The sequence below is a fragment of the Neophocaena asiaeorientalis genome, unplaced genomic scaffold (assembly GCF_003031525.2).
Source record: "Neophocaena asiaeorientalis asiaeorientalis breed wild unplaced genomic scaffold, Neophocaena_asiaeorientalis_V1.1 scaffold125, whole genome shotgun sequence".
Lineage (NCBI taxonomy): Eukaryota > Metazoa > Chordata > Mammalia > Artiodactyla > Phocoenidae > Neophocaena > Neophocaena asiaeorientalis.
The window spans coordinates 1,333,807-1,353,132 of NW_020174425.1; the positions used below are offsets into that span (position 1 = coordinate 1,333,807).

General features: G+C 32.3%; 1 protein-coding gene across 1 annotated transcript in view; it reads right to left on the reverse strand.

Moving 5' to 3' along the window:
• Nucleotides 1–4,935: 4,935 nt before the first annotated feature.
• Nucleotides 4,936–19,326, reverse strand: part of KPNA5 (karyopherin subunit alpha 5) — a 42,879-nt gene continuing 28,488 nt past the window's right edge. Inside the window, exons 9-14 of the mRNA XM_024756678.1 lie at nucleotides 18,584–18,747; nucleotides 16,481–16,559; nucleotides 14,456–14,581; nucleotides 13,750–13,877; nucleotides 10,615–10,793; nucleotides 4,936–5,828 (exon numbers count right to left, since the gene is read on the reverse strand). Of these exons, the coding sequence (XP_024612446.1) occupies nucleotides 5,641–5,828; nucleotides 10,615–10,793; nucleotides 13,750–13,877; nucleotides 14,456–14,581; nucleotides 16,481–16,559; nucleotides 18,584–18,747 (864 nt within the window). The 3' untranslated portion in view covers nucleotides 4,936–5,640. The remainder of the gene's footprint in view (nucleotides 5,829–10,614; nucleotides 10,794–13,749; nucleotides 13,878–14,455; nucleotides 14,582–16,480; nucleotides 16,560–18,583; nucleotides 18,748–19,326) is intronic.

The window sequence follows — 19,326 nt, forward strand, 5'->3', positions numbered from 1 at the left end:
TCCAAAATTTACAAGCAGCTCATGCAGCTCAATAACAAAAAAACAAACAACCCAATCCAGAAATGGGCAGAAGACCTAAATAGACATTTCTCCAAAGAAGATATACAGACTGCCAACAAACACATGAAAGAATGCTCAATATCATTAATCATTAGAGAAATGCAAATCAAAACTACAATGAGATATCATCTCCCACTGGTCAGAATGGCCATCATCAAAAACTCTAGAAACAAATGCTGGAGAGGGTGTCGAGAAAAGGGAACACTCTTGCACTGCTGGTGGGAATGTGAATTGGTACAGCCACTATGGAGAACAGTATGGAGGTTCCTTAAAAAACTACAAATAGAACTACCGTATGACCCAGCAATTCCACTACTGGGCATATACCCTGAGAAAACCATAATTCAAAAAGAGTCATGTACCAAAATGTTTATTGCAGCTCTATTTACAATAGCCAGGAGATGGAAACAACCTAAGTGTCCATCATTGGATGAATGGATAGACGATGTGGCACATATATACAATGGAATATTACTCACGCATAAAAAGAAACGAAACTGAACTATTTGTAATGAGGTGGATGGACCTAGAGTCTGTCATACAGAGTGAAGTAAGTCAGAAAGAGAAAGACAAATACTGTATGCTAACACATATATATGGAATTTAAGAAACATAAAAATCTCATGAAGAGCCTAGGGGTAAGACAGGAATAAAGACAGAGACCTACTAGAGAATGGACTTGAGGATATGGGGAGGGGGAAGGCTAAGCTGTGACAAAGCGAGAGAGTGGCATGGACATATATACACTACCAAACGTAAGGTATATAGCTAGTGGGAAGCAGCCGCATAGCACAGGGAGATCAGCTTGGTGGTTTGTGACCACCTAGAGGGGTGGAATAGGGAGGGTGGGAGGGAGGGAGACGCAAGAGGGAGGAGATATGGGAACATAGGTGTATGTATAACTGATTCACTTTGTTATAACGCAGAAACTAACACACCGTTGTAAAGCAATTATACTCCAATAAAGATGTAAAAAGAAAAGAAAAAGTTGGAATGCTCAGAAAATAGTCATGCTGAAACCCTAAACAAAGAATGTATTAAATTTTGCCATGCTTTTTTAGAACAGTTTAAAAAAACAACCATAACTGAAAGGGAACAGGAGGTATCCCTCAAAAGTAATATTGTCCAAAGTTTAAAACTCCCAATTTTTAAATAACAGGTACTTTGGGGAATTGCACATTAAATTCCCTAAACTGCCTACTGTTTCCAAATTTAAATATTTATGCATAAACTAGTGAACACTCCGAGCTCTTTACTTGGTGGGGTTGCTCCCAATCAACATTTTAGTTCTGGTAGTGCTATAGAGCAGTGCTTGCAAGTGCAACTACTTGAAATTTTTATTTCAAAACAGAATGGAAAATTGAAATGTTAAAGTGCTACTAATAATGATATGATATATGTATCTCTTAAAACTTAAACTACTGAAGCAAACATGAATATCATTAGATGTCCTGAAAGGGGGGAATCATATGCTCATTTAATTTCAGTGGTAAACTGTTCAAATATGAAAGGAAAAAAATGAAAGAACAAATATACAACTGAGCAAACACATAATTAAAGGGTATACTTAAGGATTTCTGCGATGGGAACTCCACTGCGTGTTTAAATCTATTGTTTGACCTGTACATTATATTTTCATACATTTTCAGGAATTCATTTCCCACTAAAATTGCTGACCACTTTACTGGGAGCAAGAAACCCTAAAAATAATTGATCCAATTAGTTTCACTATTCTGTGATTAACATAGTTTCAAATACTGAAGGAAATGACGCCAGCCTAAACAAACAAACACCCCGCCCCACAAAAAAAATGAACAACAGAAAACCATGGTAATGGAAGAAGAAAAAAATAAAAACAGTAAGCTAGGAGGGCCTAAGCTTGGCTACTGTGTGATTTTGTGTTTCACAGTATTAAGGAAGTTAAATCAGACATTCCCTCGTATTTATTAGGTTTAAAACTCTAAGCCTTAAATAAATGCATTGTACTGCATTAAAATAACAGAAAAGGAAAAATAATCTCAGCTGAAACATGTGAATGTCCCACTAGCTGCCAAGACTTGAGCTACAAAGATAAATTGGATATGTTCCCCGTTACAGCTGAATATACAAGTTCTAAAATAAAAGCAACATACTACTTTATCAGATAATGCTACCAATGAAATCTTACTGGTTTTAGAAAGGGGATGGAATTTTAATGAATCAGGGCATCTATTTTTGCTTTATTAGGCATATACAATCATAAGTGAAAACAAATGAAACAGACACTTATATAAATGCAATCGTAAAATAGTATTTTATTATTTTTAATATAGTGCTGTAACATTTCATAATATTGCATACTACTCAAATGTTGGTTTATTTAGTTTGGCAAGAATATCTTCCCCTCATCCCACTTCCCAATTAGAATTTAAAGATGCATTATCCTTTTAGAGATCCATCATATTGGCTCCTAATATGTTACATTTCATAAAACAGTAATGCTATGAACTAAAATGAGTAAAGGTTAACAACAATTACTTTGATTTCACAGTTTCACAAAGCAGCCAGTAGATTGCTGAATTTAGAACAGCAACAAAAATCCACGAAGACTTTGTATTATAATTACTTTATCCATAATGCTCCTTCTTGAGAGAAGAAAAAATATGAAGGCAACTTCCTTAAGAAAAAATATGAAGGCAAAAAATATGAAGGCAAAATATGAAGAAAAAATATGAAGTAATCTTTGTCCAACAAAAGTCCTTTATCCAAAAAATCAACCTTTATCTGCAAATAGGTTTTACAGTTACCAAATGATATGCTGTTTCTGTGCCAACAGATTTTATCACTTTTTTTTGGTTTTTATTTTTTGCTTGCTTGTTCTAGTGCTACCAGCAAGTGAACAAAATGACACTAAAAATTAAGTTCTAGGAACAATTTTCAAAATAAAACTTAGAGTAAAAAAAACCCCAGGGCATTGAGTCAAGTACTTACAAATATAAAACAAGTAAGCATAATTGCATAGATCAGCTAGTAAAAATTCAAATTAGACAAAAATAAAACACCGAATTTAATTCAATAAATGTAAAGGACTCTTTCAAGTATTCTCTTGATTTTTACATTAATGTTGCATGCATTGCCCTTTTACAACATGTTTTCTTTTTTTTTTTTTTGGCACAGTTTCTCTCGGATTAAAATATAATAAATCTTAGGAAAGCAAGTTGAAAAAAGAAAAATTTTCCCACAAGGGTCAGTGAAGATTAATGAAAATACATTTTGGAGCATTTAAAATAGTACATTTGAAAAGAGTAGTCATATTAAAAAAATTTTTAGGAACAAAGTATTTGCTAGTATTGGTTCAATAAAGTCATCACCACACCAACTATTACATATTACCCCTTGCATTCACATCTAATCAAATTAATTACCCAAGTAACAGATCCAATGAATTAAATATAATTTTATATATAAATGCTTAAAATATGGTCAAATTCTATACTTAGAGATATAATGCTTATTTCACTGGCAAAAATTTAAAAATCCTCCCCTCAAAGGTCATTCTATTATTTTTCCTTCTGTAAGAACTATTTTGTTTGAAAGACTTAGCTTAAAGATTTATTAATGTGACTACAGGGTCCTCAAAAAAAAAAGCAGGCACAGCTGGTTAGTTTATGAATTATGCTGCATTAACAAGTTCAGTTGATTAGAAAGAGTGGAACACCCTGTCACCTGATACTTATAGACTATCTGCATCACAAAAAAGTGTTTATCTGATAAATTCACCATCAATTTGGTGATCTTTAATATAACTACCCTGTTCTTTTGAATATACATATACTGAACTTCATAACTTCTACTACAATAAAAAGGGCACAGATACAATCTTCTACTTAACAATATAAAAGAGGTTTGGCAGATGCAGTCAGCATTGTGGACACCATTTAAACCTGTATTGTATAGCTTGTAGGTTTTTAAGTGTCTTGCCAAAAGCTTAGTTTCATGATATTTAATTTACAAAGTGTCACACTATTTAAAAGTACTCCTATATACATTTCCTTCTTGTAACATACCTCTGATTTCCAGCAGAAACATTATAAATGCTATCATAAATGAAACCTTCCTTTACAGAATAGACTATGAATCATATCAAAAATGCTTTTAGTTCCCATCTTAAAACATCAGTAAACTAAGTTTTAAACAAGTATTTTAGGTATACAATTGGAAATGTAAATAGCCTGCACATAACTATACTAATGAAAAGACTGATTCAACAGTACCATATCTGCTTAGAAAACTACCTAGTACCGTGAGAAAAACACACAGACACACACATATATATGTATCTGTAAATAAATATATATATAATTTTCTATTGAAACTTTTTTTAAAGTTCCACAGTATGAAGAGGTTTTTGCTGTTAATACATAAACACATACATCATATTGACGAATCTGATACAAATGTAATCTAATACGATGGTTCATTAACAAGCAGCAGTTTGACCCTTTGAGGATCACCAAAGGGGAAAAAAATCCTAATATAGGGTTCAACCAATTAAAGAATCCTTAGTAATTTTCATGAATAGCATCCTTTTGTGTCCAAACCATTAAGTCCATTTAATAAAATTTAACACATAACAAGGTGATTTCTTCAGGAGAATTTTGCCATTCAAGTACCTAAGTTCATTATTACATCAAAAGTGAAACTTTTCAATTACTGCTCTGAAAAATCAGAGAAAGGAATACAGTATTATTTTTGCTATGCAGCACTACTTTAGATTCATGATGGCATCTCATGATGCTCTTTAAAATGAGCAGTGAAAAAATAATAAAACACTATTTCAAAAATGTTGGCATATTTGGTCAAAATACAAAATATACTAATATAATAGTGTTTATATGTTAAAAACACAAACATTTAAATGTTGTGTAATCATTTTAATGTGTTCAACATGAAGAACAGCTTCTCTCTTCACAATTGCCACATTTTAATTGATTATCAGTACAATATTTCTTCTGTATTTTATAAGTAACTTTTACAGGTTTTCTGTAGTCATTTTTTTTTGCAAAGTATAACATAGCACAGTGATTTATAATTTAAGGTAATAGCTATTTTCACATTCTAATTTAGCTTTTTCTCTGTTTCATGCTTCTGAAGCTCTTTTGTTTTGTTTTTGCTTTGAGAGGTAGATTTAGTAAGAATGGGCATATCAAACTTACTGCCAAAATGCAATTATCGACAGCTGTACTGCTAATGTGCAGTTTCTAAGAATGCTAGAAAAATTCAGAACCATTATTGTAATACTTTACTAAAGTTTTCCTTTTCAGGCTTAAATTATTAAATAATCTCATAATGTATTTAACTGTTCACAAATAGATACAAAAAAACGATGAAAGACATATATACAGGCACACCAAAATAACAACAAAACTATAATAAAAGGTTGCATATGGATGGAAACTTTTGTTTTGCTTTTTAAAAGTGCATTAACGTCTTTCTTTTTTGTTCTACATAAAAACACATCAAATATTCCTAATGACATTACAAGAAAAGGGAGATATCTGAAGCTACCCTTTTTAGCCATTAATTTTTCCTCCTACCAAGTTAAAGTTGAAACCCTTCCATTGGTGCTTCCTGCTGCTGAAATACAAACTGTTGTTGGTTTTCATCCACGTGAGGTACAATACTGGAGTCGTCATCTTCTACACCAAAGTAATGTTCAATCAGATCAAAAGCCTTTTGGTAAATTTCCTGATTTTCATGACTTTGAAGAAATTCGATTTTATCCAGGCCTATTAACGCAAAGCATATGTACAAAAACAAAGTTGTTACTCGAATTTCAACATATATTTAAGTCAAAATAATGAATCAATAGCATCCATCAGTCCACTGGCAATTGGACTGTTATTTTTATCTAATTAAAAAGCTTAAAATACAATTTTTAAAGGTTACTTTCCATTTACAGTTATTACAAAATATTGGCTATATTCCCTGTGCTGTATACTACATCCTTGAGCCTATCTTACACCCAATAGTTTGTACTTCCCACTCCCCCACCCCACAGGTAACCACTAGTTTACTCTATAAGAGTCTGCTTTTTTGTTATATTCACTAGTTTGTAGTATTTTTTAGATTCTACATATAAGTGATATCATAACTTTAATCTAATTTTTGCACATACTGATAGCCAACACTTATGCCTTATACTTCAAGGATGAAAGAATGGGGCAATGTGGTATGAAGAATAAGCACAGGCTGGGGAGTAAGAAGATCATAGACTCCACCCTTCTAGTTGTGTGATTTTTCCCAAATAAGTTTGGTTCCTCTGTACTTTAGTTTCTGAATTTTAAAATGACAGTTTTACATTATGTAACTCCACAAGTTGTTTCCAGAGTAACTGTGCTAAATAAAAAGCACAAAAAGGGAAAGCAACAAAATAAAAAAAACTAAAATACAAGCAAGCTACCACACAAGTTCTCTCACAGAATGAGCCAAAATGTATCAATAAGGATAAATGAATACTATTTGCATATCCAATACAGCCTATAAGTGAAACTGAAAAAGCTCATTTCGATAGTATAAGGAGAATCTACAGTGCTCTATTTTATTGCTCACAAGAAAATAATCTACATACAAGTCTGGGTGATGCTAAAAATCTTTTTCACTTATTACAGATAAACCTCTTCAATTATATGATTGCAGGATATAAGGAATAAGCAAAGTAGTCACATCTATATACAATCATAGAATAGCCTAAACTCTAGTATAACTTGGGATCAAAATAATGATTGTAGTAAGGAAATATTCTTATATAAGTGATTGATAACTTTTATTTATATGATGTTTTAACCATTGACATTATATAATTTGAAATAAAGGCAAAGTGATCTCCCAGGCTTGGTTCAAGAATCACAAATAAAAGCTTGACTCAACCATATAATATAATAGGACTTAAGATAGAAAGTGAATATTTAATGGAAATATATTGAGAGGAAAAAATACTGACTTAGATTCATGTGTTATCCTAAAATAAATTCCATGTGAGTTAAGTTAAATATTTTAAGACTCCAATCAGAAAAATCTAGCCAATAAATAAAATAATTTTCATCAAATCTCTGTGAGGACAATGACTTTGTAAACTTTGAAGGAATAGAATATTAGGCTGAACCATTTATTAATTATAAAAGAACACAGTTTATCTCATTAAATTAAAAAGGTAAAAAGGATGGGAGAAAAGCTGTATTAAAATAAAATAAAATAAATTCAAAATTTTACAAAAAGCGACAAGTTGGTAACTGGACAAAGTATAATAAAGATGTAATTGAGATAAGGAAATATACTAACACATGGAAAATACACACCACTTGCTAAATGAAATAAAACAAGAAACACAGAAAAACAACTTGGTGGTACCATTTTACATTGGCTAAATCAACAAAATCAACAAGTAAGAGGCAGTGACACTGCCAAGTAACATGCCTTCAGAAAGCAAAATGAGAAAACATATCAAAAACTTAAAAAGAAGTTTGTGCCCAAGCTCAGCAATAATATCCTTGAAATTTTATCCCCAAGTATTAACTCAACAGAAGAAAAATATTAATAAATATTATATTTTTGTATATTTTGTATTATTTGTATATTATTATTTTGTATATTATAAATATTAAAATATATGATATAATATTTTTAATAAAAATATTAAAAAATAAGTATCAGAAAGATGTTTATTTTGGCATATGTAAAGTACAAAACAAATTGGAAACAAACTAATGGTCAACTACAAGAGTGTGGCTAAAACCCCACTTAATATGGCTAAAACAGCATGCAACATTCTCTTTTTATAACATTATGTGGCTATTGCAAATCACAGAAAATTATGCAAATCATAGAAATTATGTATTGTTTGGATAAAATGTAAAATTTCTCCAAAATGTTAAAAGTAGAACACCAAACTATACATGGACTGCAATTATATCAATGTAAACTAATTCTGCATAAGGACAATGTAAAAAGGATGGTAAATAATAAAAATTGTTAAGATAATAGAATTAAGGGTAACTGTAAAAAAAAGATATCAAAAATATTATACTGCTTTTACACAAAATATTTTTATAGAATTAGAGGGGGAAAATGCCTATGGTAGATAATTAAGAATTGACTAACTCTCAACAAAGTGGGTATATAGTGAATGTACCTTAACATAATAAAGGCCATATATGACAAGCCCACAGGTAACATCATACTCAACAGTGGAAAGCTGAAAGCTTTTCCTCGAAGATCAGGAACAAGACAAGATTGTCCATTCTCATCACTTTTATTCAACATAGTAATGGAAGTCCTAGCCAGAGCAATTAGGCAATAAAAAGAAATAAAAGTCATTCAATTCAGAAATGAAGAAGTAAAACTGTCACCATTTGCAGATGACATATTATATACAGAAAATTGTAGACCCCACCAAAAAATTGTTATAACTAATCAATGAATTCAGTAAAGCCACAGGATATAAAATCAATATACAAAAATCTGTTGCATTTCTATACCCTAATAACAAACTATCAGAAAGAGAAATAAGGAAAACAATCCCATTTACAATTCCATCAAAAAGAATAAAATGCCTTGGAATAAACTTAACCAAGAAGGTTCATGAAAGACCTGTACAATGAAAACTATGATGAAAGAAACTAAAGAAGACACACATAAACAAAGACATTCTATGCTCATGGATTAGAAGAATTAATACTGTTAAAATGTTCATACTATCCAAAGCAATCTACAGATCCAATACAATCTCCATCAAAATTCCAACGGCATTTTTCACAGAAATATAACAATTAATCTGAAATTTGTATAGAACCACAAAAGAACCCAAATAGCCAAAGAAATCTTGAGAAAGAACACAGCTGGAGGCATCATGCTCCCTGATTTACACACTATATTATAAAGCTATAATAACCAAAACAGTATAGTATTGGCATATAAGCAGATCAGTGGAACAGAGTAGAGAGCCCAGAAATAAACCCACATATATAGTCAATTAATTTATGACAAAGGAGCCAAGAATATGCAATAGGGGAAAAGGACAGTCTTTTCAATAAGTGATGCTGTGAAAATGATAGCTACATGCAAAAGAATGAAACTGGACCACCATCTTACACCATACTCAAAAGCTAACTCCAAATGGATTAAAGACTCAAATGTAACACATGAAACCATAAAGCTCCTAGAAGAAAATATAGGTGGTAAGCTCCTCGACATTCGTCTTGGCGATGGTTTTTTGAATTTTGAAGTTGATGCCAAAGGAAAAGACCACAAAAGTAAAGATAAACAAGTGGGACCACATCACAATAAAAAACTTCTGCACAGCAAAGGAAAACATCAATAATATGAAAAGATAACCTATGAAATGAGAGAAAGTACTTGCAAATCATATACCTGGTAGGGGTTTAATATCCAAAATATATAAAGAATTCATACAACTCAATAGCATAAAACCAAACCATCCAATTAAAAAATGGGCAGAATATCTGAATGGACATTTTTCCAAAGGAGATACACAGATGGCCAGCAGGTACATGAAAAGATGCTCAACATCATTAATCATCAGGGAAATGCAAATCAAAACCACAACAAGGTATCACTTTACACCTGTTAGAATAACTATTATGAAAAAGACAAGATAACAAGCGTTGGCAAGGATGTGGAGAAAAGGAACCCTTGTGCAGTGTTGGTGGGAATGTAAACTGATGCAACCACTATGGAAAACAGTACAGAGGTTCCTCAAAAAATTAAAAATATAAGTGTTGTATAATCCAGCAATTCTACTTCTGGGCATTTATCTGAAGAAAATGAAAACACTAACTCAAAAAATATATGAACCCTCATGTTCACTTAAGCATTATTTGCAATAGCCCAGACATGGAAGCAATCTAAGTATCCATCAAAGAATGAATGGATAAGAAAATGTATATGTATATGTGTGTGTGTGTGTGTGTATATATATATATATATATATATATTCATTCCATATCCAGTGGAATATTATTCAGCCATAAAATAGAAGGAAATCTTGCCATTTGCAACAACCTGGATGGACCCTAAGGGCATTACAGTCAGTGAAACAAGTCATAGATAAAGACAAATACTGTATAATATCACTTATATGTAGAATCTAAAAAAATAAACAAACAAACAAAAAACGAGCTCATAGATACAGAGCACAGACAGATTGGCGGTTGCCAGAGGCAGCAGGTCGGGGGTGAATTATATGGGTGAAAGGGGCTGCCAAAAGGCACAAACTTCTAGTTTGTACAAGCTTTGGGGAAGTAATGTACAGCAATGGGGACTATAGTTAATAATACTGTACTGTATGTTTGAAAGCTTCTAAGAGAGTAAATCTGAAGAGTTCTCATTACAAGAAAAAAAATTTTTAACTATGTTTCATGACATGAACTAAAATTATTATGCTCATTTTGCAGTATATACAAATATTGAATCACTATGTTATATACATGAAACCAATATATCACTTGTATCTCAATTTAAAAAGTTGATAGTAATTATAAATTTTTGACTGCTTACCATATGCTTCTTCAATGAGGGCACAGTATGGATTAATCCCTATTCCATTCTGCTTACATTCTTGTTCTCCAAGACGTAAAATATTTTCAAGTCCATTTAAAGCCACTTGGACTATTTTAGAGTCCATGACAGTCAACAGGTCACAAAGTGGTTTAATACAGCCTAAGGCTACCAAATACCTTCAGAGTAATTAAAAAAAGAAAAGTGGGGAAAAAACATTTTAAAAGATTTAAATAAATATTGTTTATAGCAATGACATAAAAATATTCTTCAGTGAAATGCTACATAAACAATTAAGTATTCCTATACAATCTCAAACATCAAAAAATTTAAATTTTCACTTACATAGGAACCTGAAAATTCTTACTCTCCTAGTTTCATAATTTAACATAATTAGCAATAAATGGTATTACAAATATTAGAAAAAAATACATGCAAGCAAATTGGTACTTACACCTGTTTTTGCATAGCATATGAGCACTAAGAATAATGGGCTCAAGGTTTATTTTTGGTTTTGATTTTTATGGTTAGTTAGCCCATGGAACACATGGAGTCATATGGGGATAGGTAGAAACGAAGATGGAGAAGACATCTAAATCAAACTTCAGGAAATTTCCCACAAAAACAATTGTAGTTAATGTTCTAAAACATCTGCTATGTTTCAGAAGCATAGATGGCTTCTAGGAGCAAAACAGGCCATGTCATGAATAATTTTAATAAATAATGATCACAGTAACTATTCTACTAATTTCCTAATGCTTTTTTCCTTTTCTAGTTGTTATTAGCTCCTTAAAGTAACTGATTTGTTCACTTGGCAAAAAGTCCACATTAAGCATGTCCTGAAGTCCATATTAAATATGCTCTAAAGCCAGGCTGCATGGCTTCAAGTCCTAATTCCACTCCTTGTTAGTTGTGTGATTTTTGAGTAACTTCTCTGTGCCTCAGTTTCCACATCTTAAGTGGGAATAATAATAGTACTAAACTCAGAAGGTTGCTGTAAGAATACTGCAGGTATTCAGTAACAGTTTCCATCCCCCCACCCCCTGGCTTTTTTAAATGTGCATACCTTCACTGGAGCACTCACCTGCCATATACTATTATTACTGTGACTGATCAAATATAATTGCTGAATGAATAACTATCTCACAGAGTTATAAAGTTAAAGAAAAGAAAATACTTGAAAGTATCTGATGCACTGCTGATGCTCAATAATTGAAACGACTTAGCACAACAACTGGCACTCAGTAAATATTAGTGATATGCATGCTGAACCTTATCTGAGATCAAGACTTCTTCCCATATATGTAGAGTTAATGAAATAGTGAAAACTGGCTAGAAAAATAATGATCTCAGTTTGGACACCTGATTCATACTAATACTTTTTTTTTTTTTTTTTTTGGCAGTTGTGGCCTCTCCCTGTTGTGGCCTCTCCCGTTGCAGAGCACAGGCTCCGGACGCGCAGGCTCAGGAGCCGTGGCTCACAGGCCCAGCCACTCCGCAGCATGTGGGATCTTCCCGGACCGGGGCACGAACCCATGTCCCCTGCATCGGCAGGCGGACTCTCAACCACTGCGCCACCAGGGAAGCCCCATATTAATACATTTTAAGGAATAATATACAGAACAGACACAAAGATGAAAATAAATTGAAAAAAATACAACTGTTTATAGGTGGAAAAACTTTGGGCCCCTAAGCAGATAAAAATAACACCAGCATTAAAAAAAATACAAGTTAGAACAAATGAAAGACCTTGTTTTATTACTCTTGTATTCATGACACAAATGAAATGGAAATAATACTAATTAAATCAAAGAAGAGGAATGGAAAATAAAAAGCACAGACAGATGTTATCAACATGTAGAGATATGAATCTGAGAAAAGAAGATAACAGTAGAAATGAAGGCAATAATAGACAATGATCTCCCAATAAGTAGATTTCAAAATCCTCTACGTGATTTGTAAAATGGCATAGCAGACTGACTTCTTGTTTTATAAATTAAGAAATAAATCAAATATGCATTAGAAAATATTTCCTAAATAGTCACTTCAAGAAACCTAAAAAGTCCTGAGTTTCATGAAGGGATCCTCAAAACAAGAAGATTCTGTAGGAAGTCAGGCTTTTATAGAATTGCAAAGTAGAATTTTGCTATCAAGGAAAAAAGAGTAAAGGCAGGGAATTCCCTGGCGATCCAATGACTAGGATTCTGTGCTTCCACTGCAGAGGGCATGGGTTCTATCCCTGGTTAGGGAACTAAGATCCCGAAAGCTACAAGGTGCAGTCAAAAAAAAAAAAGAGTGAAAGCAGAAGATGAAAAGAGATTTAGGAATTGATAATAAAAATTATAATAAATTATAATAATGATAATAGCTAATCTTAGTACAGACCTTAACGTTTAGGCACCATGCTAAAGCACTTTAAATGTACAAATTACATTTAATTGTCAACATACTACCACAAGGTACTATCCATTATTGAATCCATTTTAAAAATGAAGAAAACTGTGGATTAGAGAGACTAAATGACTTTGTAAAGGTCACACATCTTTTATTAAAGGAACAGGATTTGAAAGCAGGCTGACTTTAAAGCCCATATACCTATTATTTATATTGTTAGTAAAAGAAACAAATAAATAAACAATAAAAGGCTAGAATCAAAAAGCTATCCTAAGAAAAAAAAGAATAATTTATGGAAAAATAAAAGTGAGATACTATCCATAGGTAAAGCTAACAACCAATTAGGAATGTCTGTTTCAATTTTATTTTAAATAAGTGGATATTTAAATTTATTAGCCATTTTATAAAGTTACATGCATGTGATTTTAATGACCTAAAAAATACTTAATGCCCATGACAGTATATTTTTCAAATTAACACAGGCTTCTTCTTCAGATTTTTTAAACCTCTGATTTTTCATAAGTAGTCTGCCAGGGAGAATGATGTTAATTATACTTTAAATGAAAAAAATAAATCACTGTGAACGAATAACTGATATAACAAATGCTGTCATTTCATATTAGAAATGCTTAAGAAACTTAGAAATAATGTTTTAGTTTCATCAACAAATAAAAAATATGTATTATTTGAAATTTTGTCCTATTTACATTTATAAAACAGTTAAAAAAATCTGTTTCACACCTTATCTGTTCTGGAGTGCCTCCTGATGTTGCATTAGTTATTGCCCAAGCTGCTTCTTTCCTGGTGCGAAACTCTGCTTTCTGAAGAATCTCAATTAATACAGGAAAAATATTTGCATCTATAACACCCTGAGGAGAAAAAAATAATCATAATCAATGCAAATACTATTTTAAAAATATTAGGAAGTAGATGAATTTTGAAACTTGTTGGCTTTAAAATGTCAGACTTTTTGGAAACATCTTTGGAAATATTTTATTTCCAATCTTCCAACAAACTTTCACATACTTTCTTTTTAAGACTGGAGAATATATTAGCAGAATATAAATTTTAAAGATGATAAAGCATCAACATATGATTGATCAAAATGCATTAGTAATCACTGACTCAAGGAGCTTGATGGGACACTAATAAATCATTATTTAAAAGCTTTGAGAGGAAGATCATTGCCTAACTTTATTTAAGCCTAATGAAATTCAATCCCTTTTTAAAGACTAAATGCTATGTGTCAGGCACTGTACTAGAATGCCTACTACAAGTAAATGTTATTTTAAAGGAGGAAGGTCCAGTTCTTTAAAACACTTTTCAAGAATCTTTTAAGAATCTTTTTTTAGTAACTCATTAAAAACAAATCACTGATAAAATGCTGACTTTCGCCCAAAATGACTCCTGAGATCTTCTTGTTTTTTCAGATCTGAAAGGTATTTACCTGAATCTGAGCTCTATTTCCAGCAGTGATATTTGAAACAGTCCAGCAGGCTTCTTTTCTGATTGACTCCTTTGAGCTACTCAGTAAGTGTAAGAGACAGGGTAATGCAGAGCAATTCAAAATTACCTAAAACAAACAACAACAACAAAAAAAATGGAAATAGAAAGTTTTATTGGAGAAAAACTACACAAAAATATACTAATTATTTGGTACAGATGAACCGGTTTGCAGGGCAGAAATAGAGACACAGATGTAGAGAACAAACGTATGGACACCAAGGGGGGAAAGCAGGGGGTGGCAGTGGTTGGGAGATTGGGATTGACACAGATACACTAATATGTATAAAATAGATAACTGATAAGAAACTGCTGTATAAAAAATAAATAAAATTCAAAACTTCAAAGAAAAATACTATTTAGAAACACAAAAATCATTCTGCATTAAAAATCATTAAGTGCATTGAGAAAAAAGAAAAAAGCAATTCCTCTCAAAGTAAAACTTAAGCACTTGCTGTCTTCTACCCTCCCAATTTGCCAAAAGTTGTTCAATGTTGGTGTAGTGAAGTGCCCTGGTCTCAATTCACTCATCTGCAAATAAAAGCAGCATATTCAGAGGTGTGTCCTTCAAGTTTACAAATACATTCAGAGTTCGACTGATACAACTATTTGAAGAGAGATTTAGTGATTGGTCAGCAACCATCCTCTAAGTTTTGCCAAATGAAAAAAATATACAGGGAAAAATATATCTATCTATCAACATATCTCAAACAGTCTGAAAGTATCTAATGCCATAACTGTTACGAAACCTTAATGTGTATAAGTCTGTTTGTTTCATTAAAATTTTTACTGTTCCATTTTCCATTTTCCTTTTCTAAGTAAGTATAGTCTGCTTTGTCTCTTTACATTTGTTATTCCATGGCAAGATTAATTATGTTCCATTTTCACAGTACCCACAATGATTTACATTAAGTTTACTTGGTTAAAAACATATGAAGCAGTGCACCAAAATTCTGCTCAAAACAGTGTATGTTTAGAAGTGCATTTTATTTTAAAGAGCTATTTTAAATTAATAACTATCAATTTCTAAAGATCTGTTTGATAACTAAGGTAAGTATCTAAATATGACTTTAAAATATTAAAACTGAAAGAATGTAGATTAGAATAAAAAGTTTACTTTATGATGGCAAACAAAGGAGGATTTAATGTTTCAGAGTTTAAGCTTCTGTCTTCAAGAAAGACCACCCCACATCTGAAGTCAATCTGACAACACACCTTTTTTTCTTGACACTCACCATCCTCCAAGATAGGCAGACAAAGACAAAGACACACACACACACACACACACACACACACAGAGTTAGTTACCAATCTGGAAATGTTTTCTTGCTATCGTTCCTTCCATTCTCATAATCAGTCTTCAATTTACTATAAAAGGCCCTTCCATTTCCAACCCCACTTTTAACCTATTTATAACCAATCACCATCTCACTAGCAGTTTCTTTACCAGTCAAGTTTAACGCTTCTTAAACATAACTCACACGTCTGTCTCTGTACGTACGGTCACATGAATTTCTTCTAGTCTGCTGAAATTCTTCTCCACTTTTAAGATTTAGCTTTAGTTCCAACCCCTTTATGGAATCTACAAAGAGTTCTCAGCACACTGATCTCTTTTTTAAATTTTTATACTATTTACTGACAAATCAGTTCTCAGCAAACATACTACCTCAGGTAATTTGCTTTGTTTCAATATATATTTTCTCCTCAATTGAACTGTAAACCCCTCAAGAGCTGAACTCCTATCTTGTACTTCTTTACATCAATATAGGTCTAGGATAGTGCTTTCAGACAGAGGTATCTGAGATGGATTGCTTACTATCAAAAATATGCTTACTGTCACATTGTAAATGCCTGCATAATTATGGTAATGCTAACATCTTGATTAATATGTAATCAAGTGGTATGAAACATGATAAACTTCTTAAAGTTCATTATGTCACCAGTTCATCATATTAAAGTCTGAACTCACCTGTGTTTGTATATCATCACCAGTCACAATATTACCAACTGCTCTTAATGCAGGTGATACAACTTTATAATCATTGTGCCTAAAAGTAATAAAAATATGAACTTACTTACTATACTAAAATTTACAGAAAATTTGCAAAAATTGTACAGAAAATTCTTGCATACTCTCTACCCAGAGATCCCATTCAAGTTTCACTAATTATCTGAGTAATATTCCTATAACAAAGAATCTAACCCAGAATCATGTGTTGCACCCATGTCTCTCTAGTCTCTTTCAACTCAAAATGGTTCCTTAGTTTTCCCTTTGACAATCACAAGCTAGTTATTTGGGGGTTTTTTTGTTCAGTGATTAAGTCCAAGTTATATGCTTTTGGCTGAGATGTCACAAATGCTATACAGTCTTTTCATTACATAGTATTGGATGGCATATGATATCTATTTTGTCCATTATAGTGGCACTGGCCTCTGGTCACTTAAGATGGTGTCTCCCAGATTTCTTCACTTTAACATTACTGTTTTTCCCTTTATAATTGTTTTGTGAAGAAATACTACTTTTAGACTATGTAAAATCCCATTCCTTAACCTACTTTCACCATAAGTTTTAGCATATCTTGATATTTATTGTCTGAATTATTAATAATTATTAGTATTGTTGCCCATGATGATTTTCTAATGCTATCACTTCAACTATGTGTCTTTTCTACCTATTGATCTATCTACTTATTTTAGTGTGGACTCATGGATTCCTATTTTATTCAATAAGTTATGTTACTACAATTTATTTCAATGCTCAAATCATCCCAGGTTTAAGCAGTAGGAGTCCCTTCAAGTGGACTTCTGTGGGCTTTTGACATTTCTCTATTCTTTGAGTACTCATTACTTTCTGGGTTCATCTTATTTTTTTCTCAGTTCCAGCCCTGGAGTTAGTCATTTCTTCAAGAACCTGTTGATTCTATGTGGTGGAGAATAGTGTTTAAAAACCAAGATTTATGCATTTGGTGTGCTCATCTTGTTAGTACAGATGTGTCACTGCTCTCAGGCCCCTAAGAGGACACATAACATATATACACATATATTTACATATACATTTTTTTCTATATCTATCTTTTTATGATGAAAGCCATGAGTTCACACTGATACCTCTACTTCAGATCTAATAACACAAGATTATTTTGGCTTTTCTCCTTTTCATATGTATATCTCCATTTTCTAAGAATAAGAAGCTGGCTTCTATGATCATAATCTCTCTATATATGACCAGTCTTCTGATCCAGCTAAGCTGCTATCCTATCCCGTAGTGTGTTGGCTCCAACCCCTGTTCCAGCCTGCTTATCTGCTCTGCTCTAGTGGGTGCCATCCTTAACCTAGGTCCTGATCTGATCCCCCTGTTGGATCTGCCTTCCCATCCTTCTCAGATGCTGTCCTCAAGCTAGGGCTACAACCCCTTATCGAACCTCTCTTTTTCTACCATCTACCTTGTTTAGGCCTACCTAATGGTTTTCTGACAAAAGAAGAAAGGATGAAAGATTATACACTTTTTTAAAAGAAGAGGATGAGGAAACTACAATATCTTTCTAAAACAAGTTTTCTTACAACTTTTTAACTTCTTTGTAAAGCAAATCTGTTCTTTTTAAAGAAGGTAGCAATAATAGCCCAGCGAAGAGAAACATGATCTTTAATAGAAGTGAAATACTAAATGTTTTTCACTGCACGGACTTATACACAAATTAATTACTGTAATGAACAATTAACTAGATTATTAGTTCTGTGAGAGCAGGAACTGTATTCCATACATCACTAATACATTGCACAACACTAGCAGGTAATAGGCATTTCATAAATACTTGTTGAATTAAGTCCCGCCCATTCCTGAAGAGATTAAAACTAGTAAAATTAATTAACAAACTGATTAGTTCCAAATAGAGGATATAAGAACTAAGTTTAAGGGTCAAATTCTCAGTATTATAGCTATTCTGCAGAGTGGACTTGGTAGCTTTTCAATCCTTCCTGAAGATAGTAATTCTTGAGATGTTTAGAAGGCCATTACTCTAACTGCTAAACTTAAAACACAATCATACACTTATTAACCATAAATTATAGTTACATCAAAAGTTCCACCAATCTTCGACAGACTCCAGAATCAATGACAGCTTGAATCTTATCATTGGATCCATCGGAGAGATAAGAAAGGGCCCAACACACATCTGCTAATACATCTGGGTCACTGCTAAACAACAATCGTGACAGGACATTTAAGCAAGGTGAAACCTGGAAGGGAAGAAAGAGCCAGTATTTAAAATTTTTCTCTATCTAAAACAAAGTTTCTTTAGGAAAATTATTTCTACTCTGTTTAAAATGAAAATTTAATGCTACAAAAATACCAGAGAAACTAAGACATTCTATTGTTTTAAAATTATGATCATGAAAACTATATATAAATATGAAACTGATTACGATTCCTATTTATCTTATATTGAATAAGATATGTGGTAATTTAAAGTTCTTAAAAATAATTAAATACGTATTTGGGATGCCCTGTCTATGTCCAAATCATACACACACACCCTCAATGATTTAAAAAACAAAGTCCTACAGAGTTCTCGTTTTAAGAAAGTAAAATAAAAACATTTCTGTTTCTGGCTTCTCAGAAACAAGGAAAAGAAGAAATAGCAATACAAATCTCATCTTTGAGGAGTCCAGTAGACATTTATACCTGACCACAACTGGTGAACTACAGAAACTGAACTTTGGGGTATCAAGCATAGAGGAGGTTGAAATTAAACACTGGATTGGAAACTATAGAGATTAAGTAAAAGTTACATACTGATTGAATTGAAAACTTCCAGC